Source organism: Saccoglossus kowalevskii, chromosome 6, assembly GCF_978046115.1.
Source record: "Saccoglossus kowalevskii chromosome 6, keSacKowa6.1, whole genome shotgun sequence".
NCBI lineage: Eukaryota > Metazoa > Hemichordata > Enteropneusta > Harrimaniidae > Saccoglossus > Saccoglossus kowalevskii.
This window is the reverse complement of record NC_140646.1, coordinates 14270643-14295610: the sequence shown is the minus strand read 5'-3', so window position 1 is coordinate 14295610 and position 24968 is coordinate 14270643. Positions and strand designations below refer to the sequence as shown.

The 24968-nt window shown below is 37.0% G+C and overlaps 1 protein-coding gene and 2 long non-coding RNA genes across 3 annotated transcripts; all 3 read right to left on the bottom strand.

Moving 5' to 3' along the window:
- Positions 1 to 1047: 1047 nt before the first annotated feature.
- Positions 1048 to 1924, bottom strand: LOC146741805 (uncharacterized). The gene is made up of 3 exons (XR_014929781.1): positions 1811 to 1924; positions 1512 to 1559; positions 1048 to 1177 (listed from the first exon to the last, which is right to left on the bottom strand). It is a non-coding gene; the product is annotated as an uncharacterized LOC146741805 (long non-coding RNA).
- Positions 1925 to 12287: 10363 nt separating this feature from the next.
- LOC146741803 (uncharacterized) lies at positions 12288 to 23501 on the bottom strand. The gene is made up of 5 exons (XM_085500578.1): positions 23363 to 23501; positions 21587 to 21820; positions 19801 to 19988; positions 15915 to 16022; positions 12288 to 14166 (listed from the first exon to the last, which is right to left on the bottom strand). Exons 1-4 carry the CDS (start codon positions 23499 to 23501, stop codon positions 15936 to 15938), a joined length of 648 nt encoding a protein of 215 aa, XP_085356704.1. The 3' UTR covers positions 12288 to 14166; positions 15915 to 15935.
- LOC146741804 (uncharacterized) lies at positions 17416 to 17800 on the bottom strand. The gene is made up of 2 exons (XR_014929780.1): positions 17715 to 17800; positions 17416 to 17476 (listed from the first exon to the last, which is right to left on the bottom strand). It is a non-coding gene; the product is annotated as an uncharacterized LOC146741804 (long non-coding RNA).
- Positions 23502 to 24968: the final 1467 nt, after the last annotated feature.

Here is a 24968-nt window from a genome sequence, read left to right as displayed (position 1 = left end):
ACCTTTTTTTTTGGTGCTGGTGTCGTGGTCTGCCACGTCAACAAGCAAGATGGCTGCCCGTAGGGTAAAACCGCTTTTGAGTTTGACACGAAATCATGGTGTAAAATGCGAGTCGGTGAGCGGGGTTCCAATTGAAACCTACGTTGACTCAATTTCCAAAATAGTAGGGGCAGAAAAATTCTTGCTGCCTCGAGAGCTAATGGTAATGTTATTGTTTTTTTGGATTCTGTTCAAACAGTGGAACAGGTGTGTGCGTCTGGGATTACAGACATTGGTGACACTTTTGGTTATGTTGAACCGCTGATGAAACCAGCGACTAAGGTTGTACTTTCTGGAGTACCGCCATTTATTCCAAATACTTTACTTGAAGAGCAGTTGAAAAAATATGGTAAAATTGTAAGCTCTATACGATTGATACATTGGGTCTGAAGAAACCTGAGCTTCGTCACATTTTGTCTTTTCGAAGACAGGTTTACGTTATCACTGATCAAAGCAAGCTTGAAGGTATGTTTTTTGTTGTTCATAATGAACGGACCTATAGAATTTACCTTTCTACTGATGTGCCGATATGCCATAAATGCCTTTGTAAAGGACATATTCAGTGGAATTGTCCAAACAATATTGACCGCATCCACCATCTGTAAATCAAAATACAATCTCTCTAACACAAAACCGTTCTAAAACAGAAACACATTTAATTACTGAGACTGAAACAAATAATGTTAATGAAAACGATATGGAAACACAGATCACGGAAAACGATGTACAAAATAAAATCGGTACAATAAATGAAATGACCACTACTGAAAATGGTAATATAAATTCCGATGACGTACAAAATGCAATCGGTGATTCTAATGAAATAACAACTACAATAAACAGTAATCAAAAAGCCGTTGAAGCAGTTGAACAGGCAAAAACAGAGAAACCGAAAACAATGGAAAGGTGAATGTCACAGACACCTCCTTACCTGAAGACAATGGCACTGCTATGGAAACGCAATCAGGTCAACGCACTAGTGTTGAGTGCTCAACTCCTTTACTAGAAACTCAACCCATGTCTACATGTATTTCTGGTGAGGAGGTGGTACGACTCCGCCCCTCAACCTCTTCTTTTCCTTTTTCTTTCGCGGAGGCTGTCTCACTTGACGTTTTTAATAAGGGTCATGCCTCTACAACTGAAACACAGGACGATACAGACGAAGTCGGATCAGTCTCCTCTGAAATGTCTGATTTGTCACAGTTGTTTGAGGGTGACGAAGACAGATTATTAGAGGACGATAAGATCACGTCCTTTCTAAAAAGATTCATATAACTCAAAACGACTGGTGGAGGATGCTATAACAAAGTTCTGTCCTGATCTGCGCCTTCTAGTGCGCTCATTCAATCATTTCCGTAAAAACAAAGATATCCCTTCGAGGGAGAAAATACGTGTACAGCGAATGACGGCCAGGCTGTGGAAACATATTAAGGATGGTAAAAGAAATTGTGAAAATAATGAAATTGACTCACCTGAAAGTGGAAGGACTAACGTAATAAATACGAAACGAGGTCTTTCCACTGCACGAGGAAAAAAACAACGAGTTAAACACAATTAAACGATATATCATTGTATCACTAATAAAATACATTGTAAATATATAATGGGTAGTATGTGTGCATTATCTTACTATCTTTAATGGCTAATATCAAAGCAACTACCTGGAATATAAGAGGTTGTCGTGATGCGTACAAACGCTATCAAGTCTTTAACTTTCTTAAATTAAACCATCTAAGCAATGTCTACTTTCTACAGGAGACGCATACATTACCTTCCGATGAAGGTAGATGGCAAGTTGTATGGCGAGGGCCAATGTTTTTTCCCATGACAATTCACACTCTTCTGGTGTCGTAATCTTGATTAATCCAAGGTCAAAGGTCAATGTATTCTCTGTGAATAATTTATTGGCTGGTCATTTGTTGCATGTTCATGCGGAGCTGAATGGTAATTCTGTTCACTTAATAAATATGTACGCACCAACTAGTGGGACTGAAAGGTTGGAATGTTTCCGGTTGCTCAAAACTTTATTAAATGGTTTGAACACGGACACTATCATCATGGCAGGTGATTTTAACTGTACTGTGGATCCCACTATGGACAGGTGTAATAATCCAGAGTCACACCGACCTTCTTCAGAATTTCTGTGCAATGTTATAAAAACATTTAAACTGACTGATGCATGGAGGCATGCAAATACAGGTTCAAAACAATATACATGGAGCCGTAATGATACGCACTCCAGACTAGATATGTTTTTCGTGTCGAAATCAATGGCATCTAGAATAAGCCAAGCAACAATTCAGTCACATTACCAGTTTTCTGATCACTGTCCTGTAACTCTCACACTATCACTAAAAAACATATCAAATCGAAACCCAGTGTGGTCCTTCAATGTTAGTCTTCTGGACGATAAAGAATACTGTGATATACTCCAACAATACTGGCTGTCATGGCGTAAGCAAAAGTCTCGATTCCAGTCAATTCAGTTATGGTGGGATACAGGCAAACGTAACATTCAGCTACTTACAAAACAATACACTTCAAAACTTAGTTGTAATCATCGTACAGTTAAACATAACTTACTCAATGAAATTGCAGATCTGGAAAGAAACGCAAATAATAACCCTGTACTTGAACAGGCGTTAAATGAAAAGAAAGAATTGTTGGAAAATATGGTCCGGTATGAAACAAAAGGGACGGCGATCAGAGCGCGCCATCAAGTGTTAAACGAAAATGACACTCCGTCGTCTTTTTTCTTTGACCTTGAAAAACATAAAGGCGGCAAAAAGGTCATTTCCCAACTCCAAAGTCAAGATGGCACTGTCACTGATGAACCCCAAAAAATGTGCAAAATTGCCAAACAATTCTATACAGATCTATTTTCACCAGACCCTGTTTCCACTCACTGTCAAAATGTTATGTTAGAGGGGCTTCCGCAACTTTCCACTGAAAACAAAGACAAATGTGACTCGCTACTAACCTATGATGAACTTACTAAAGGTGTAAAACTCCTGGCAAATGGTAAAACCCCGGCAATCGATGGCCTGCCAGGGGAGTTTTACAAACATTTCTGGCAAGTGTTAGGGCCTGACTTGTTTGAAGTTTTTAGTACCTCACTTGAAGAAGGCGTTCTTCCAACATCTTGTCACAGAGCACAGATCACACTACTACCCAAAACTGGTAACAACAAGTAACCTGTAGAATGCTGTGTGGGTAATATTTTTATATTGATTTTTGTTGCATTTGCAGCAAATAGTTACCAAACAATGATAAATCTATAGGATTGGATATACCTCTCAGCTGGCTTCACATGCATAGTTCAAGACTGCCTAACCGGTGCTTATACCAGGATTTAGTTGCAGCACTGTGGTCTGTGGTTACAGCTTCATTTTCCGAGTAATCACAAGAAATTGACATGACAATAGAAATTCATGAAAGACTGGCACTCCCATACAATTAATAGCAAGTGAAATTCCTGGAATTGAAACATAGATTTTGAAGTCACTGGTGTAGGCATTGAATAACTTCAAGTTGGCATAAAGACGAGGTAGTTTATTTAATTAGTGCTGAACTAGAGGTTGAAATTATAATTAAGTTCGTTGTCATATAATTTGTTTATTTAAATTTCTCCTGAATTCAAATAGAATACACTGGTGAAAGGATTTTTTTGAGGTGTGGTTACATTGTGTATGGAGTGGTAGGGTTGGGTGTCATATAATTTTTTCATTTTCAACTCTCATGAAATCACACAGAATTTCACTTAATTTAATTTCGATGAAAAGTTTTCAAGCATACGGTGTGAATCAAATTTTCACTGTGCTGTGTCAAGTCTCAATAGAGTATGAGGGAAATGGCATTTTCACTGGAATTTATTTTAGCGGAAAAATGTTCACAGTGAAAGGAAGTATTCCACATTATTACATATATACTGCAGTTTATTTTGATTCGTCCCTGAAATCAAAATCTGTACTTCCACACCCCATATGCAAATGAGGTCTGAGAGCGAATAAAGTAGTCCGTTCAAGAGTAGCGTTTTTCGAAACATAGCAGAAATAAACAATATTTAGAAGTACGATACTTTACGTTTGGGTACATGAATATATTTGCCGAGTGAAATGAAATTTGAACAACAGTAATGGTACTTCTAAGCAGTAACTTATTTTGACTAAAACTAATTTGCATATCACCCATGCAATGATGTTTTTGGTATTTTCACGGTCAATATGCAAATGAACATGGTATTGGCGATTCGCTCCACTTGGATTGCCCTTAAAATCACTTTAATTTTGTGTATATGTGTGTGTGTGTGTGTGATTTCTAGTGTTTTCACGTATTAATTCTTCTGTGATTTGTTTGGCTTGGCCGATTTCGCTCACACTTAGCAGGTAGGTCACACCTTCACCCTAGTTATCAGGAAATGTATCTCCTACAAATTGTGGATGCAACACCTCAGACATAGCTCATTTTGCTCAGCTTGAGTGTGGGCACAAAGTTACTATTGGTAAAATCTGAAAACAAATTCTGACCACCGTTTCCATGGAAACAGCCAACAACTGAATGTTTTAATACCTTCACGTCAAATGTATCACACCCTACATTTCTATGATTAAAAAGCATGGACGTAGCGCATTCTAATCCGCTTGAGTGTGGGCAACAATTTACTGAGATTTTTTTTGGCTTGGCTAATTTTGTTTATAATTGACAGGCAGATCGTACCGTCACTAATTGGCAAAACAATCCTGGTCCACAGCTACCATGGCAACAGCCAAAAACTGTTTTTTGAATACTTTCGACCCCAAATTTATTACCTCCCACTAGTCTTGTATTCATGCCTTTTATTTTGGCTACGTTGCACACCGGTAAGAGATCACCGACGCCGACATTGTTACACTGTATCAACGTAATCCCGACGCAACTTTGAACTTTGAATGAACTGTAAATGCTGCCTGCAATCTAGAAAATACTATCGTTGGAAATAATAAATTTAAGGGATTGTTCAGTTACTCTGGCCTGGGGGGTCGGCAGATTCCATTTTGTCAGCTGTAAATCTCAGTTGACCCACCCCTATCAACAACAAAAAAGTGGGCGACCCCCTAACATTATATTTTAAAACATGCTGACCCCCCCCCCCGAAAAACAAAGAAACATTAACAGTTTTGGCTCTGACATGATTACAAAATGTATGATGTGCATTGAAAATAACGTGGTTTGCCGTAATTTTTAGTGTTTGCATTTAATAGACCAGTCACCTTAGGAGGGGAGGGGAAGCATAAAGCCAAAAAACGACTACAGAAAAAGCTGCAGGAAGTAGGGAAATTTATGCTGCTAAAGATAGTAAATAAAAACAAAGCTGTGGAGTACTCACTTGATAAACGCCCTTATAAGATAGGAAAAGAGGATTTGAATCTAGGCGGTTCGAAAACTAATTTGAATTTAATATATCTTTCATATCTTATAGACCAGGAAAGCTTTACACCTGAAGCACAGTCTGTGCTTATGAAAACAAAGGACACTTTGATTTTTGTATAAATTTGTGTTGGATTTTGGTATTTTACAGAGCAAAATATGCATATTTAAAAGTTAAAAAAACAAAAAAACTATTTATTTATATACATGAATCCATTTAACTTTTTTGATTTGCTGAACAAAAACTGTCACTGCTCTTTGTACTAATTGCTGTGTTTTTCCGTCTCCAGCTACAATTGGATAAATCCAGTAAATATCTTATACAATGGTGACTTCAGACTTTAAATAAAATAATCTGATATTACATGGACTTGGGATGTGTTCAAAACTTAACTGTATAATTGCATGGGGCTCTGCCGCATTGCATAATCTGTTAGTTATTTGTCAACTTCAACCCCAAAATATTTAGCCTATAACATTCATAGGCAATATGGGTAATAGTTATTATTAAGAACACATTTGTACGATTAACTTTTTAATCTATTGTTCTGAAATAAAATTTAAAAAAATATATACATAAGCGCGTGTGTGAATTGTGGAAAACAGGGTGACCCCCCCCATTCGCAAAATCAAAAACAGGGTAACCCCCCTACTGATCCACCCCCAGGCCGAAGTAACTGACCAATCCCTAACAACAGCATACGTCCTAGCAATAAAATAAAATGACTTCTAAGGACTGAATGTTTTTTTGCGAACTTTGTATACGGTGCCCAGTTTTAGTTATAAACCGAAGTTAGCTTCACGTTCATGTCCTACCATGGCAACAGCCGAAAACATATTGCTAGTTTTTTTTTAGTGGAGTGGATCGCCAACCGGCTTGTTTTCATTGGCAAAATTGTTCAGCAACATGTTTGGCATATTAGGTGTACATCACATGGACTACTACGATTGAGAGAACTTTATGTATGTTGAATGAGTTTTATAAACTCCGAAGGGCTCTTGGAAGATCCACCCGCAGTAAAATTAGCGATTGCCATGGAGGCGCAACCATCAACATCAAAATCCCAGGAGGTTTCTGCTGGCGACGTTACCCAGTTCCAAATAAAGATCACCAACGCCAAATAAGCAACATTTTAACCGGTAATCAAGATTAATTCAATCCACGGCTAACAAGCAACATCACAAGTGAAGTTGTAGCGTGAAGCTCAGCGACTACTGCTGACAACATAAGTCATGCTTGCGTGCCTTCACCATTGTATTCAAACGAATCACGTGGTGTGCCGTTCTCTTTCAAACCCGGGATTCGATCAATAGGGGAGTTTCAGTAAAAAAAAAACATTGCAAATCATGCAAATTCAACATTTTCAAACCAGTATACTAAAACAGAAATGCTCAGCGATGCAAAAGGATAGATGTTACTTTTCAGTATACACATCTCTGTTGATACAATCCCTCACATATTCTATTCCCAGTTATACCTGTGTAAATGGATTAGCCTCTTTTGAGGTTGACATTCAGACTAAAATCACGTGACAGGCTGTTAAAATTGGCTGTTGCATACACTTTCGCCGGTCTGGAAAATGTGTTTAGTTAGCTCTCATTCAAGTAACAATGCAGATTTCCCAGTGGGAGTGAAACTATTCGACTCTGCCATTAAAAAATAGGGGTGTTTTGAGCAAAAAAACGAATAACCCTGGAGTGCACACAACACACTGAATTTCGGAACAAATCTTGCATTATTTACAGCAGCAGAATACCACAGAAATATCAGACGAAACATGGAAACACTATATATATGTATTTCGGCCTGAACCCTCTCTATTGCAATTCCAGGAATTACCCCCATATGTGCAACCATTTTCCACCTTGGTACCACCCAAACCTGAAAACAAAATCTTAATACCACGCTGAAGCGTTTGGTAATAATTTGTTAAGCAACTGGAGGCCAGTCAGCCTTCTTTGTGCTGACTACAAGATACTTAAAAAATCGTTATCTATCAGGCTCCGCTCTGTTCTCGGTGACATAATCCACGTGGACCAGTCCTATTGTGTTCCGGGAAGGCAAATACACGATAATATTAATTTGATACGCGATATCATTGATTATACAAAATTCAATAACATTCCGCTGGCGTTGGTTTTATTGGACCAGCGGAAGGCTTTCGACCGGGTCCACCACGACTATCTTTTCAGGACCCTGGACGCGTTTGGCTTCGGTGAAACTTTTATTAATTACACCCGCCTCATATACTCAGGCACACAGAGCCTAATTAGAATAAACGCATCACTTACCAATCCAGTCGGCTTCTTACGTGGTATACGACAGGGCTGTAGCCTCAGTGGGCAATTATATACCATTGTGATTGAAACTCTTTTGCATAAAATAAGAACACAGAGTGGGATACAAGGTATTAAAATATGTGAAAGGCAAGTTAACCTTTCTGCTTATGCAGATGATGTCAGCTTGTTTCTGACGGACAACCACGACTTTGACAAACTAGAATACTGGTTAAATATATACGAAAATGCAAGTAATGCATGTATTAATTTTACAAAATCACAAGGTCTGTGGCTAGGGAAATGGAGGTTCCGTGACGATAAGCCACTCAACATAAAATGGAACAGCGATGGCTTAAAGATCCTTGGTATATACTTTGGCAATACATCCGACTTTGAAAACAACTGGATAGGAATAACAGAAAAGGTGGAAGCCAAGCTTGAAAGGTACAATAAATACCCCCCATACATGTCTTATAGGGGGCGCACTTTAGTTGTTTATAATATAATCATGCCAAAGCTATTATACAAATTCGTATTATTGTGTCCGCCCAAATCATTGATACAAAAGCTACAAAACCTTTTTTTAAACTTTTTGTGGCAAGGTCGCCACTGGACAAAGAAAGAAACACTTTACTTACCTGTGAATGAAGGCGGGCAAGGACTGATAGACTTGTTAACACGTGTTTCCACTTTCCGCCTTCAATACATACAACGGCACCTGTATTCAAACTCTGATCATCCATCTTTTATTTTCACTGATTACTTCCTGCAGAAAATTCAAAAATTAAATTACAGTAAACAAATATTTGTACCAACATACCCACAAATCAACCGTAACACGCCTGTCTTTTACCGAGAACCTCTCAACCTATGGTTCTCACTTCCATGTAAGAGAAAGACAGGTCCGTCTAGTTATTGTGATATTCTTCAGGAACCTTTGTTTTTCAACCCACTTTTACAGCATTATCTGCGAAAACAACCATTAAACTTGCGCCACTTTATAGAGGCTGGCATAACTAAAGTTGGCCAACTGCTCAATAATGGTGTAAGGCTAGACACTGATATCCTTCACAATAAAATATCTATCTACTCAAAGCGGGTGCTAAATTTAGCACTCGATGTAATAATGAAAGCCATTCCCACACAGTGGAAAAAAATAATTAAAAACAGTCAAGACCTGAGTACACCTGCCAGTACTGGTGACCCCAGGTATTCGTTCGACATTGTACATGCATATGAGGAAAACGACGTCCTCCTGAATTATCCTCTGTACAAAATTGAAAAAGGAACACTTTACAAATTTTTAGTTTTTTTACAATATATCAAGCATCCAAATATACAGGTAACCACTGAGTGGCATGATGTCTTGTCCCTCCCGTCTGATACGAAATCCAACTTTGGAAACAGCTATTTGTCACCCACACTAAAGAAGGATGGGGATTTGCAGTGGCGGATAACGCGTGGTTGCTATCCTACTGGTGTGTTTTTGCTACGGTCAGGTATAAGGGACTCAAACAAGTGTCCATTCTGTGGCGAGGTCGATGACCTCTCCCATATATTTCTAGAATGCGGCAGATTAGCTCCTCTACACGGTACCCTTAAAAATATCATAAACATATTACAAGACCACCAAAACTGTATCCCTCTTACATGGTACTTATTTGGCCCGCCCACACCAAGACGAATAACCAACGAGCACAGATTGTTATGCTACCTATTTATAACAAGCTTAAAGATCTTGACCAAACTGATGCATTACTGTGCTTTAAAACTAGGATTAGAAATCGGTTGAAAAATGAGTTTAACTACTATCTGCTCAGCAATTCCATTCAATTATTCACCGATCTATACTGCATTAACAATGCCATCGCTATAGTAACTAACAAACAGCTGGAAATAGCAGACGGAATCACCTGAAGATGGAACCCGTATACAGTGCTACAACTTACCGAGATGACCACACGCCAACCATATTACAATGGAAAAGACTGAAATCGATAAAGAAGACCGTTATTACTTTCATATGAACTTTAGTTAACTCAATTATTAAACGCTATTGTTACTATTTGTTAATTATTCATTTATACAACTCGTTATTTTGTCTACTCGTATTATGTTAATCCGTTACTAGCTGTGTTATTTTCAACTACTACTGTATAATCGTTACCTACTTTACCTTTTAATTCGTAATCGTTCGCTTATCTTCTTTATCGATTTTAGCTAATTTTCCACTCGCATTTTAGCGAGTTTTAATTTGTAAATACGTTTTTATTTTTATTGAGGAATAAAAATCAGAAATGTATGTATGTATGTATGTTTCCTCCAGTAGAACGTGCTGCAAACAAGCTCCACAAATTCTGTGATTTTACATGCGCAACAATGCTAAGTTTTACGTTTATTTGGTTTCCTGTCTTTTGTAAATAGTTTCTCGTTCTGATTTTTCCTTTTATTGTGGTTTTAGGCGTAAATCCGCCTGGTTTCATTCCATTTTCAGTTTTTGTTCTGGCGGACTGCCGAGTTGGTAAGATGGCCGCCGCCACGATGCATTCTCAACGTGGCAATCCTTTTACTGGGTTAACACACAACCACGGCGTCAGGTGCGAGTCAGTACCTGGCATTAGTATTGAATCGTATGCAACTGCTGTTGCAAATATTGTTGGTCCGGCAAAGGTTTTAGCCGCTTCTATTATTGATTTTTCTCAGTTCACTCGATGACGTGGACAGTGTTTGCACTAATGGTATGTCAATTGGAGACTTGTTTATTTACTCATAACCGCTAGTGAAACCAGCGACGAAGCTTGTTTTGTCCGGGGTTCCTCCCTTTATTCACAACACGACCCTGGAAAGCAAATTGAAAAAATATGTGCGCGTTGTTAGCTCATTACGGTATATTCCACTTGGTTGCAAAAATCCGGACTTAAAACATGTAAAGTCATTCCGTAGGCAAGTCATTACGGATCAGGACAAAATTGATGATGTCATCATCTTAAAACATGAAAATCGATTATACAGAATTTATGTGACATCGGACGATATTATCTGTAACAAATGTCTTTAAAAAGGACACATCCAGAAAAATGTTCGTTCAAACGACGTGTCTGAAAATAATACTACAAATACAGCTGACGAAAGCCGTCAACAAAATGTTAATGTAAATACTACTGTGAAAAACACTACCAGCTTAACTAGTGAAACAAACACAACCATACATAAAACAAATAACAATGATGTACACGAACAACAGAATCGAACCATAAACAAATATACACAAAAAACAAATGATAAACCTAATGCAAATAATTCCATTGAAAACGATATTACTGAAAAAATATAGACCCCGACACTGAGGTCATCGAAGCTGTTAAAAATATTATGGGTGAACCCTGGAAAAATCCGATTGACGTGGACACATTTGCTAATGACACTCACAATAAATCAATAATTAAAGATATCAATAATGATGTTGAAAATAATGAAACTAATAACGTGAGCATTGTGAATAAAGAACACAAGTATGTTGTACATACAAACAATAACTGGAATGACTTTCCTCATTCTCAAAATCAACTAAAACATAGTATGGATACGACCGACGTAGTAACTGGTGACATGTCAATCAGTATGGATGACATAAATACCATTGAGGAATGAAAACATGAAAAATCGGACAACGATCGGCCGTGGTCTATCTTGCAAGCAAGGTGGTGGAAAACCAAAGCACTAATACAATGTTTTGAATATTGTTCTGATCTTGCATATTATTATGAATTGGTTTGTTTTATTCTGTCTTTGTTTGCTCATGGCTAATGTTTCCTGTGTTACATGGAATATCCGAAGCTGCCGGGATTCACTTAGGAGATACCAAATGTTTCATATTCTGAAATCCAGTTATAAAAGTGATTTCTATTTTCTACAGGAAACGCATACAATTGCTTCTGAAAGTTGTATGGCACGCGCCTGCGTTCTTTTCTCATGAAATCACACATGCTTCTGGTGTTACAATTTTGTTTCATCCAAATAAAAATATAAATGTTCTCAACATTACCAACACCGTCCCTGGTCGCCTGCTTCATTTGCACGTCGAAATTGATGGTTCTCGGCTTCATTTGGTCAACATGTATGCTCCCACTGTGGCTGTGGAGCGTGTTGCTTTCTTTGCCTCACTAAAACATTTGTTAAACGGGCTTGAGTCCGACCCTATTATCATGGGGGGGAGATTTCAACTGTACGCTAAACCCTAATATGGACAGGTTTAACAATCACAAACCTCACCAACTATCATCTGCATTGCTTCTCAATATCACTAAACGGTTTAAACTCACTGACTCATGGCGTCACTTTAATCCAAAAGCTAAGCAGTTTTCATGGTCACGCAATCAGTCGAAATTACGACTTGATACTTTTTATATTTCCAAGTCGTATCAGGGGGAAATTCTTCTTCTCTGGGGTCTCCACACGTGCCAGGGGGAAATCTTGTCTCGTCCCTCTATCGCGTCCCTTTGAGATACGGGATTGGGAAAGTCTCTTATACTTTACAGTCAAATAAGACACACACAACAACATACGTTTCAACTTTCGTCTTAGTCGATCAGTCGAGCACTCTATAAGACACAGCGCCCTGGGAAAAAATCCCCAAGACTATCGCATGGCTGACCCAAGACTCTGTCCAAGACTGTGTCAAGACTCGCCCCAAGACACCCCAGGACTGGACTGCGTCTGTTCTCGTGTTCTCGCCAAGACCAACTAAAAACATCTTTATTAATTTGTCAAAACTCTAACCAATTACAAAGCAGTAAAAAGACTCTAGGGTGTAACCTTCAATCATACAGCCAATCACACTAAGTACTGAACGCATCATATATTTTGATTAATCGTTCACTACATTAATAACTACGAATACCAACTGTCAGAAATAGTAGTCCGAATAGCGACGGTTATCTCGTAATTAATTCCAAATCACTGAGCCAATTCCGTCCAGAACCTCGCCTAAACGATGACAGACATAACACAGCAATTCGCTAGTAATCATTAATTAAGTCGATTAACAGATACGCGTAAACAAATTCATCATACTATGATCACGATGATAAAGCACGTTTCTATAAAACAACACTTTGACTTCTCAGACCACGCTCCCGTTATTATAAACTTGTCATTCACAAAAATATGTAATCGAAATCCCGTCTGGATTTTTAACACAAGTCTGTTACACGATGATGAATATTGTGAAATTTTATCCGAGTACTGGCTCCAATGGCGGAAGCAGAAACCACGTTTCACTCATATTCAAACATGGTGGGACATGGGAAAAACTAATATAAAAGAACTAACAAATCAATATGCCGCCAAGCTGTGCAACAACTATAAAAATATCAAAAATGAACTTTGTCGGGAAATAACTGAATTAAAAAATGATATCAACAATAATCCATCTCTTCAGGAAAACTCACTACAAAACAGGCACTATTAAATGAATTTATTAAAACTGAATCTAAGGGTGCTGCAATTAGGGCCAGACATAAAGTGCTTAAAGAGAACTATGCGCCCACATCTTTCTTTTTCAATATTGAAAAACGTAACGGCAGCAAAAAAATCATGACACAACTTGAAAAACCAGATGGGTCAATCACAGAGTCGCCTGTTGTTATAAGGAGCATTGTTAAAGATTTTTATTCTAACTTATTTAAACCGGATCCTATTTCTCTTGATGCACAAAACACCATACTTGAAGATCTCCCCCAACTATCTGCCAACTCAAAAGAAAGTTGTGATGCCCCGTTAACTTTTGACGAACTGTCAAAAGGCGTCAAACTTTTAGCAACCGGCAAGTCGCCTGGTATTGACGGGCTTCCGTGCGACTTCTATAAACATTTTTGGACCATTTTGGGTCAGGATCTTTTTGAGGTATTTTCAGCCTCAATCGATGATGAACTACTTCCGTTATCGTGCCGCAGAGCGATTATAATACTACTTCCTAAGAAGGGTAATAATAATCTTCTAAAAAATTGGCGGCCAGTCAGTCTTTTGTGTTCGGATTATAAAATCCTGACTAAAACTATTTCAATCAGACTAAAACATGCACTTCCCGAAATAATACATATAGATCAATCTTACTGCGTACCCGGTAGACAATTCTTTGACAATATTAATCTTGTGCGTGCTGTAATTTCATACTCAAATCTCACCAACACACCACTTGCAGTCGTCGCCTTGGATCAACAAAAGGCCTTTGATCGGGTTCACCATGATTATTTATTCAAATCTCTGCAGTTATTCGGCTTTGGTGGTAATTGTATTAAATACATTCGTCTAATTTACTCTGCTACACAAAGTCTGGTACGGGTGAATGACGCCCTCACAAGTCATGTTAGTTTTCTCCGAGGTATTCGTCAAGGATGCCCTTTGTCTGGTCAACTGTACACCATTGTCATAGAACCACTCCTACATAAAATAAGAACAAGTCAAATTCAAGGTATTAAGATACAAAATTCCGGTGACAAGCGAAGCCATCTTTCAGCATACGCTGATGACATTAGCTTTTTTATAACAAACAACAGTGATTTTCATAAACTGAGTCACTGGTTAAGAGTATATGAAAATGCAAGCAATGCTTGCATTAACTATACCAAATCCCAGGGTCTATGGATTGGTAGCTGGAAATCACGCACTGATACACCACTCAACATTAGCTGGAATAATGAAAGTTTAAAGGTTCTCGGCGTGTATATTGGAAATAATTCTGCGTTCTTTGATAAAACCTGGATAGAAGTGGTCAATAATACCAGAGCCAAACTTGAGTGGTGGGAAAAATGTGCACCCTTGATGTCTTATAGAGGGCGCACTCTAGTTGTCAACCAGATCGTTGCGTCTAAACTGATTCATAAATTTGTTTCCTTATGTCCGCCTAACAAGATCATTGATGAGCTTCAAGAGCTGTTTCTAAACTCTTTTTGGAATGGTCGACACTGGATTCGTAAAGAAATTGTTTATCTCCCAGTCAGGGAGGGTGGCCAAGGATAGATTGACCTCCATACTCGCATATCTTGTTACCGCCTAAATTACATTCAACGATATTTGTACTATGGTCTTAACCACCCCTGCTTTACTCTCACAAATTATTACATGCAACAGATACAACAACTTAATTATGACAAACAAATATTTGTAATCATCCCTCCAGAAACTACCACTAATACCCCAATGTGTTATGCCGACTTGTTGCGCATATGGCATTCAGTACCAATAGTCCGAAAATGTAGGCCAGACACTTTTGAAAAGATCTGCCAAGAACCCATCTTTCAAAACCCGCTAATTTTGCATCACCTACAGAAAACACCGTTAAAACTGGTGCATTTCAAAGAAGCCGGAATTACTAAGATTGGAGACTTGATGGATGAGAATGGCTGGTTAGAGCCCGAATACATTCACGGCCTTGTACCCATTTATTCAAGGCGAATTTCAGATATCGCTCTTGATGTGGTAAAAAGGGCAATTCTGTTCAAATGGAAACATACTCTTAATGGCGGACCTAAGCCGGGCGACCCGAAATTGCTCAATACATATCATTGTGAGATTATATATAGAGCTGATGACCAGGGAGTGCTTTTAAATTATCCTCTATATAAACTTGAAAAGGGTTCGCTCTATAAATTTCTAGTATCTCTAGTAAATATAACAACTAATGAAGATCCACTTCATGGTATAGTTTGGACAGATATTATGTCCCTTCCACCAGATGTAAAACCAAATTTGATAGATACGTATGTAACACCAATCATTAAAAAGGACGGAGACCTACAGTGGCGATTATTATACGGAGACTATCCAACAGGTGGCTTTCTACGAAAATCCTACATTCGAAATTCAGATAAATGTCCATACTGCAATGATAAAGATGATTTGTTGATAGTGCCCTAGGTTGTTACCTTTGTTTAAAGCACTCAATAATGTAATATCAGTATTGCTTGAAATAGATCGTATTCCTATTCACTGGTACTGCCTTGGCCCACCCAGAGAAAAACGTACTTCATCTATACATCAACTACTATGCTACCTGCTAAATACCGCTAAAGTAGCCACCCACATCACACGGTATAACAAGTTAAAAGAAATAGAGCCAATCGATCTACTACAGTGCTTCAAAACAAGAGTAAGAACAAGAATAGTGCCCGAATTCAAGTTTCACCTACTGCATAATTCCATTGAAACGCTCAAGATAAAGTTCTGCGAAAACAGCGCCATCGCCGACGTAGTAGGGGACCGTCTTCTGTTCGCTGATGCAATAATATAACGACTACCTGTAAAATTTTAACATATGGAAAACATTAAAGAACAATGTTTTTTATATCGCACTACGTATGCTTTTTAAACTTTATCTGAAATAATGAACTGATCAAACTTTTTAACTGTAACGCTTCTCAAGTTTTCTGAGCATCGATATATATCGTTTTAACATATTTAAATAATAACGAAATACTTGCACATTAATGTATACAACATATATTTTTAAGCAGTAACAAATGTAAACTCTGAAATGTACAAAATTCTTTAACACTTGAGTAATAAAAATCAGAAATGTATGTATGTATTTGCATACGGACGCGTTTGAGCAGAGCTCCTGAAAATCACCGTTTTACTCCTCTTTGCAAGTTACGTAGTTACTTTCTTGGTTTCGTGAGGCTTCATAAGTACTTTCTGTGCTTGATTATTGTCTTATTTTGTTGCTTAGGCATAAATCTGCCGACTTTTTTTTTGGTTTTGTTTTTTTGAGTTGTGTCGACTCGCCGGGCTGTCAAAACAAGATGGCCGCCGGCATGGCGAGTCAACGTATCATCCCCTTTGCGGGTTTGACCACAGGGAACCCAGGAACTATAATCAACTGTAATACGCAGTCTCTATGAGCGCGGGGGGGGGGGGTATCGGCTGGTATCTAGTGTAAGAAATAGACAAGGGATGAAGGCTCCAGCCAGCTAACATTTTTTAAACTCGAAAAAACAGACGACAAAAATAAAATATAAAATCTAAAAAAATACCAGGTTAACGAATATTAGTTGCTCCTTCGAATTTCGCCAAAGCCTTACCTACATTTTACCGATATCTGCAGAATAAATCAATAAAACTACACAGATTGACTCCATTTAGGAATTCCTAATGGTTAGTCCGAACGCACGACACAGTTGGAGGCGTGGCCTGTTCAGCATTTGTCAACAACCAATCACAAGACTGGTTACGAACCAGTTGAGCAAGGCTAGCCGAGTAAAGATTTTCTAAATACATCATGTGCCAAAACCAATAAAACTTATTTATTCAGGATATTCAGGATATATAGTCTGAAACCACAGTCAGCTGGCACACACGTGATAATAAAATAAATACGATATTTACTATATGGGGGCTGCCATCTTGAATGCAGCATGAAACTAAATAAGAGACAAGTTGTGAAACGCGTTTTTAATATTCCTACAAATCTGGAATCGGAAACACCCTTGTCAGCTAGCATGCACCGGTAGCGATGTCGCAAACTACGTTGTATGGTCGTGATCGGCGACCTCTGGTACTAAGGAACTCTATGAATGAGGTATTTCCAGAGGTCTGAGTTCGTTTAATTTGCATCGACCTGTCTCGTCTGTAGTTGAATGAAACCTGCATCGATTTACAATAGTTCCTTTTCCAATGTGACTTTATTTCAAATTTGTTTCACCGGCGTTTGCGAATAGTCGTTGTGTAGTAAAATATTAGGGCCCTTTTCAACCTGATATATTGAAGATAATATTTGGTAATCGTAGTCCTAAATAACTATTAAAAACCACAAATTTTTACTCCAACGGCATTTTAAAACTGAAGTAAACATTTTTACAATAGCAATAGTATGGTAGCTATTTTTAATAGTTATTTAGGACTACGATTACCAAATATTATCTTCAATATATCATACTTATCAGTCCGAGCAGCGTTTATTTATTTATAAACTACTATTACGCCTTTTCAACCTGGTCGTCTAACTTCGCACGGTCCACGGAAACTGCGTCATACAAAGTATTTTTTAAAGGTTTGAGGGAAGGTAAATTTAGACTCAACCCACCCAATGGCGATCGCTATGTTTATATAACTGTATGAATAAGTCATCGGCTTTACGTAATCTATTGTGTCCCTCGCTCAGTGGAATTGATAACACGACGCCATGACAGTTTTCACGCTAGGTTGAGACTTCGCGGACGATTTTTTGTCCGTTTCCCTCGAATTGTAAATGTTTTTATTTTACTTTTTTATCTGACGATTTAACATCGGCAAATTACGGTGTATGGTGTATTTCTAGGAGTTTCTGTTACACATATGAAGCGAATGATTCGTTTTAAAACTTTTTTTTTTTACAAAATGGCGATTATCTCAGTTTCATTTTTTACTCCAAATTTCAACTTTAAAACTATTTAACTTCTAGACGGTTCATTTGTTTTCGATGAAATTTTCAGGGGTCTATCCTAAGTAAATGGCTTCGTATGGTTTCACTGTCTTTACTGGAACAGAAACAATAGAGCTGCCAATTAGCGGCTCTGTTAACTGTGGACGATTTATAAAATGTGAATGTTTCAAAGAGCACTGTGTAAAACCTTTTCAATGGAAGCACTAATAAATAAGCCATTATGTTCCTAGTAAACAGAAGTTTTAAATAAGTGTTCTTAAATTAAAATCAAGGTATGCATTCAAAAGTTAAATAGTTTTAAGTGCACTTTCACCTAAAATGCATGATTTTAACCCAAAATCAACACCACTTAATATGGTATCACAGTAAACCATAAAACTCAAAAGTTTAAATAAAACTCTTTCAAATGATATATAACTTGATTGGTAAAAAGTATATTTTACTCATGTAATTACTGTAATTAGAGGCAATTAGAAATATAGTCTCCCAACCTGCATCTCTTAAGGTAGAGATGCAGTTTACCTGACAGGTATTTTAATTAGTTAATTAGGGAACCAAGATGACCTCCCTTGTCCACAAAACTATATATTTTCGGAAAGCTTATTGTATGAATTTTCAAGTTTTGCTAGTATTTTATTTTTATGAACACTGTAGTTTGAAATATGCACAAAAATGTGCTTTTTTGGTCAAAAGTGATTTAAAAAAAATTGCTTCTAAACCATGCTTCTGTTTCCTGTCAAAATTGGTTTATGAGTACATCTGTTTACTATGAAGAAAGTGCCGTCTTGAAAACTGTCTACCAGTTGTCAATTTTGTAGGGCAGCAGCTCAAATTTCACTACTTCAAGTTTATGCATAAATTAACACCCAGGCTAGTTGTCTGTACGATTGCTGTAACACTATTCAACTAAAAACAATGCCCCGACGGCGTTTTGAAGATAAACACATTGTCAATCATTTGTGAAAATTTCAAAACAAAAGGTCAAAGCGTCTAGGAGCTATTTTTTTAAAGTTCTGGAATGTGCACTAAAAGAAACTGAGATAATTGCTAATTTGCATAACAATTCACCCAGTAAGAAGTTTGCTAATGCTCATAATTAAAATGGCTGTTGCAGTTTCAAATTTAAATGTATTATCGTTTTGTAAAAAGTTAAATACAGTGCAAATTTATGGAGATCCTGTCATTTCTTTTTTCACCATGTTTTTTTCATTCTTTATGTACAGCCTTGCTAAATCTTGCTAAGCATTCAAACGAGATAATGTTTGCACCTGTTATCTATATTTTAAAATCGTTTTTTGAGTATGTTTCAACAGTCTATAGCCAAGAATATTTTGGATAATAAAAAGCAAAAACAAAAATTCACTCCCAAGTGCCCACGAACCTGCATCTCTACCTTAAGCGTCAAAGTAAATGTTGTCATCTCTCTCAAAATACACTTTATCTGGTAGGTAAAAACTCAAAATGTTTTACAATCTATTGACCACATTAACTCGTAGATTGTAGATGAATTGTAGATATTTCGCCTCGAGAAAACTGAAAACGAGAAATGATCATTGAACAATTGCGGAGGAAATGAAGATAACCATTTGTATATTTTACTGGGAACATAAGAACATTCTAAAAGTTGTTAGACATCTTAGATATTGGGTATTTACCTGGATTTCTGGGATATGCACCAGTACAAAGAGAGACATACACACTAATGCTACTATAGGAATTGTAGTTGCAATAATTGCTTGAAACAGCTGGGAATCGGATTTTGAATCCATAATAAGTCCTGATAATGGAGCTATTACAAATATCGCCAATTGCATTAACCCGAATAAGGATGTCATCATAGCAACTACAAGAAAAAAACATACATGTAATGTATATGGCATCTCTACACGTTCTAATGTTATCCACAGATAAAATATATTACTGGAAAATAATGTTATAATCGTACAGCTAATGCTGTAACGTCGATCCATTTGATCCAAAGTGTTATTGGGCTTACAGGCAGTGCCAGTGTTCTCGCTGGCCAGCAAGCCTACAGCTGATGTTCTGCCATTTTTAGTGACTGTGCTGATAGGTTTTTGTCCAATTGTTGAGCCTTCTATTACAGATACACATTTAGTACTAACTGGATATTGAGTACATTTACATAAAACACTAGCTGCTCGTGTGACCATCAATAATACACAGATATCTTCAACAGAGCACGTGGACAGTAGTGAACATTTCCCATAGAGCAGGTGTACAGTAATGAAAATCGTCCATAGAGCAGGTGGACAGTAATGAAAATCTTCCATAGAGCAGGTGGATAGTAATGGAAATCTCCCATAGAGCAGGTGGATAGTACTCAAATTATTCGATAGTGAAGGTGGGCAATAATGTTTGGTTTTCTAAGAGCATGCAAACATTATAGAGCAGGTGGACGGTAATGAACATCTTACACATAGCAGCTGTACAGTAATCAAATTATTTGATAGTGCAGGTGGAGGATAATCAAAACCTTTCATAGTACAGTTGTACATCAATGGAAATCTTCCACAGACAGGTGGACAGTAACGAAATTCTCCCATAGAGCGATGGACAGTAATGAAATCCTTCACAGAGCAGGTGGACAGTAACGAGATTCTCCAGAGTAGTTGGACAGTAATGGAAATCTCCTGTAGAGCAGGTGGACATTAATGGAAATCTCCAATAGAACAGGTGGTCAATAATGAAAATCTTCCAAGGAGTAGGTAGACAGTAATAAAATATCCCATAGAGCAGGTAGACAGTATAATGGAAATCTTCCATGGAGTAGGTGGACATTACTCAAATTATTCAATAGTGCAGGTGAACAATTATCAAAACCTTCCATGGAAAAAGTGAACAGTAATGGTGCAAACATTATAGAGCAGGTGGATAGTAATAAAAACCTTCCATAGTACACATGGACAATAATAAAAATCTTCCGCACAGCAGGTGGACAGTAATCAAATTATTCGATAGTGCAGGTGGACAATACTCAAAACCTTCCATAGTACAGGTGGACAGTAATGGAAATCTTCCACGAAGCAGGAAGACAGTAACGGAAATATTCTATAGGCCAAGTGGACAGTAATGGAACTATTCCATTCTGCAAGTTGACAACTATGCAAATATCTCCAAGATCAGGTGAACAACAGGAGGAATACAACAATGCAAATCCATAGCAAAAGTATTCATAACTAGTTGCGAGTTTGTTTCCGCTGTTCAATACACGTTCCCATGTGCGTATACTTTGCTAGTGCTGATTGAAAAGAATGTCCTTTTCATTCTCTGGATCATTTGTTGGCTGCTGAAGTTTCACTGTCATTTTCAAAATTAAAGGTTGTCTGTGACATACGTGTTCCCAACAAACAGATGAGATGATCCTCAATAATAATAACAATTATAGAGCTGTTGTCAGTTCTATAACTGGTTGTTGCCTACCTTGTTTTTGTCCATCGGCAACAATATAAAATAAGAATGGATTAAGTGTTCCTATGAAATAGGAGTATCGAACATACAGTATTGTAAACCATATTGTATGCCACGCCCATTCACATGATGCGATGGTCTTGCGAAATGATTGAGTTGTTGATGTTGAGGAGTATATACCACTTTTTACAGGGTACAATTCAGTACTCTGAAACCATTCATACATTTGTGGTACCGAGGGTTTTTCTGCAATGAAATGAAATGTTTTAATATAATGTCACAAGAGTTAAGTGTAAATATCTGATTTGTGTTTTCTTTATGGGCTATCCACAAAAATGAACACTGACACTGGCATACTTTGTTTGCAAGAAAATGAAAAAGATGAGGACTTGCAGTCACTGTGGCGAATTTTCCCATGGTGTATTTGCAACTGCATTTCTGTCCTTTTTCTGTCCACAGTATTTGAATGCTCATCAAATAGCAACTTACTTTACTTTTTACGAATATCACGTCTCGTCTGGATTTTTATCCTGTGGTTAATGATTTTATCATCCCCATCTTCTACAGAGAGGTTACCTAGGCACAAAGCCTATTTAGCATTCATTGTTGAATTTGCGATTCACCCAGCATAAACATGCATGAAAAGGTTCTAGTAACCTACTGGAAATTTGCAATAGAGGTCAAGGCTTCAATCTGATTATGAAAATTTAAGGATTATGAACACATTGCTTGTGTTTAAGAATATGTGGACGGTGGATAATGTGATGTGTCTAATTCGGGATAATGTTTTTGCATTCGGCCATGAATACTGAATTCTGAAACGTTCTGGTCTCGTGCACGAAGCTTGGGGGATTTGTAGAAACAGTTGGTTCTTTAAAAAGATGTTTTATGACAATCACGCACAAAAGTGCACAACTAAGTGCACATGCGTATGAACTCAGCACGTAGTCCTTGCACACACTTACCGCACGTATTTGTCTCATGTTACTTTTTCTTTGCTTTGAATGTTTTAATTTTCATTTGAATGTGGCAGGAGGGTTGGTACCCCTTTAAGTACAAACGGTGTCACCAGTCTGCTTACAGGGTTTCAAGGTGATTTTGTAATGTTATGTGATCGACTTTTATATTATTTTACTCGTAGACAAACCAGCACAATCAAATAGAGACATAAAATAACACAGCAGAAGATCCAGTTAACGAGTTATTATGTCTAGTTGGGTGGGTATCATAATATATGTGACGATGCTGGTGAACTGAATGAATATTGTGTCTATAGTTGTGTTGAATTGTGTGTCTTGCTGGGTATAATGTAAAGTTCTTGTGACTAGTTTGTCGGACTGAAAGATATTGTGCCTATAGTTGCATGAACTGGTGGGATGTTGTGTTTGCATGTATATAGGGTTGAATGAAGTAATATTGTGTAGCTTATTGAATTTGTATGGGCAAGTTGCATTTCTATCAGGTACTGGTGGATCTAGTTGTTGCCCTGGGTGTGTCTCAGCTGAATTCTATTGTTTGAATAATTTTGCTTGGAGTGTATTGTAGTTCAGTTGACTCGTAGTTGGCAGTAAATCGTTTTCCTGTTGTGAGGATGTGTTCAGCACTGCTGTTATATTTAATGGAAATCATGTCCAAATTGTTTTTCTGTCTAAACACGCTTCGTACATTTTGAAGCACGTGACATGCAGTGTGTTTGATACATGAAGCTGGTGGCGACATGGCGTGGATGTAAACACAATAATTTGTATATTTAATAATCATATAACATATAATTGCCTGAATGCTTACCTTCAAAGTCTGTTAAAGTTGTAAATGATACTAGTTTTAGAACTGACGCATCTGTGATATCGGGATATATGGAAACACTTGTAGTTGTCGTTTTATTGCATTTATGTTTTGGCATAACAAACGCTGTGTTGAAAAGCATAATTGCTGTACACCCTAGGTAGCCAACAAAAATCATTTTCACTGGAACTCCTAGGCCATAGAGTTGCTGAAAGAAATGTTGATATATGACGAAACACTAAAATCTATCAATAAATTAAAATGTGCGATAAGGTCATACTTGTAAATGATAATACTATATGTGATATATATATATATATATATATATATATATATATATATATATAATACCTATATTGAGAGATATACTACATGCAATATATATACATTTGTCATAATTGTATAGTGAGGCGTACTATATATGGTATATATATGTCATACTTGTATTGTGAGGCATACTATATATGGTATATATATGTCATACTTGTATTGTGAGGCATACTATATATGGTATATATATGTCATACTTGTATTGTGAGGCATACTATATGTGGTATATATGTCATACTTGTTTTGTGAGGCATACTCTATATGGTATTTATATGTCATACTTGTATTGTGAGGCATACTATATGTGGTATATATATATGTCATACTTATATTGTGAGGCATACTCTATATGGTATTTATATGTCATACTTGTATTGTGAGGCATACTATATGTGGTATATATATGTCATCCTTGTATTGTGAGGCATACTCTATATGGTATTTATATGTCATACTTGTATTGTGAGGCATACTATATATGGTATATATATGTCATACTTGTATTGTGAGGCATACTATATGTGGTATATATGTCATACTTGTTTTGTGAGGCATACTCTATATGGTATTTATATGTCATACTTGTATTGTGAGGCATACTATATGTGGTATATATATATGCCATACTTGTATTGTGAGGCATACTCTATATGGTATTTATATGTCATACTTGTATTGTGAGGCATACTATATATGGTATATATATGCCATACTTGTATTGTGAGGCATACTATATATGGTCTATATATGTCATACTTGTATTGTGAGGCATACTATATGTGGTATATATGTCATACTTGTTTTGTGAGGCATACTCTATATGGTATTTATATGTCATACTTGTATTGTGAGGCATACTATATGTGGTATATATATATATATGCCATACTTGTATTGTGAGGCATACTATATGTGGTATATATATATGCCATACTTGTATTGTGAGGCATACTATATATGGTCTATATATGTCATACTTGTATTGTGAGGCATACTATATATGGTATAAATATGCCATACCTGTATTGTGAGACATACAATATATGGTATATATATGCCATACTTGTATTGTGAGGTATACTATATATGGTATATATATGCCATACTTGTATTGTGAGGCATACTATATATGGTATATATATATATATGTCATACTTGTATTGTGAGGCATACTATATATGGTATATATATGCCGTACTTGTATTATGAGGCATACTATATATGGTATATATATGCCGTACTTGTATTATGAGGCATACTATATATGGTATATATATAT

Excerpts from the sequence above, each read along its gene's own strand:
- LOC146741803 (XM_085500578.1), bottom strand. The coding sequence starts at position 23,501 with ATGCTTTTCAACACAGCGTTTGTTATGCCAAAACATAAATGCAATAAA. Across the intron at positions 21,821-23,362 it reads AACTTTAACAGACTTTGAAG|AAAAACCCTCGGTACCACAA; the intron begins GTAAGCATTCAG and ends ATTTCATTGCAG. Across the intron at positions 16,023-19,800 it reads TGCATATCCCAGAAATCCAG|GTAGTCGTTATATTATTGCA; the intron begins GTAAATACCCAA and ends AAAATTTTACAG.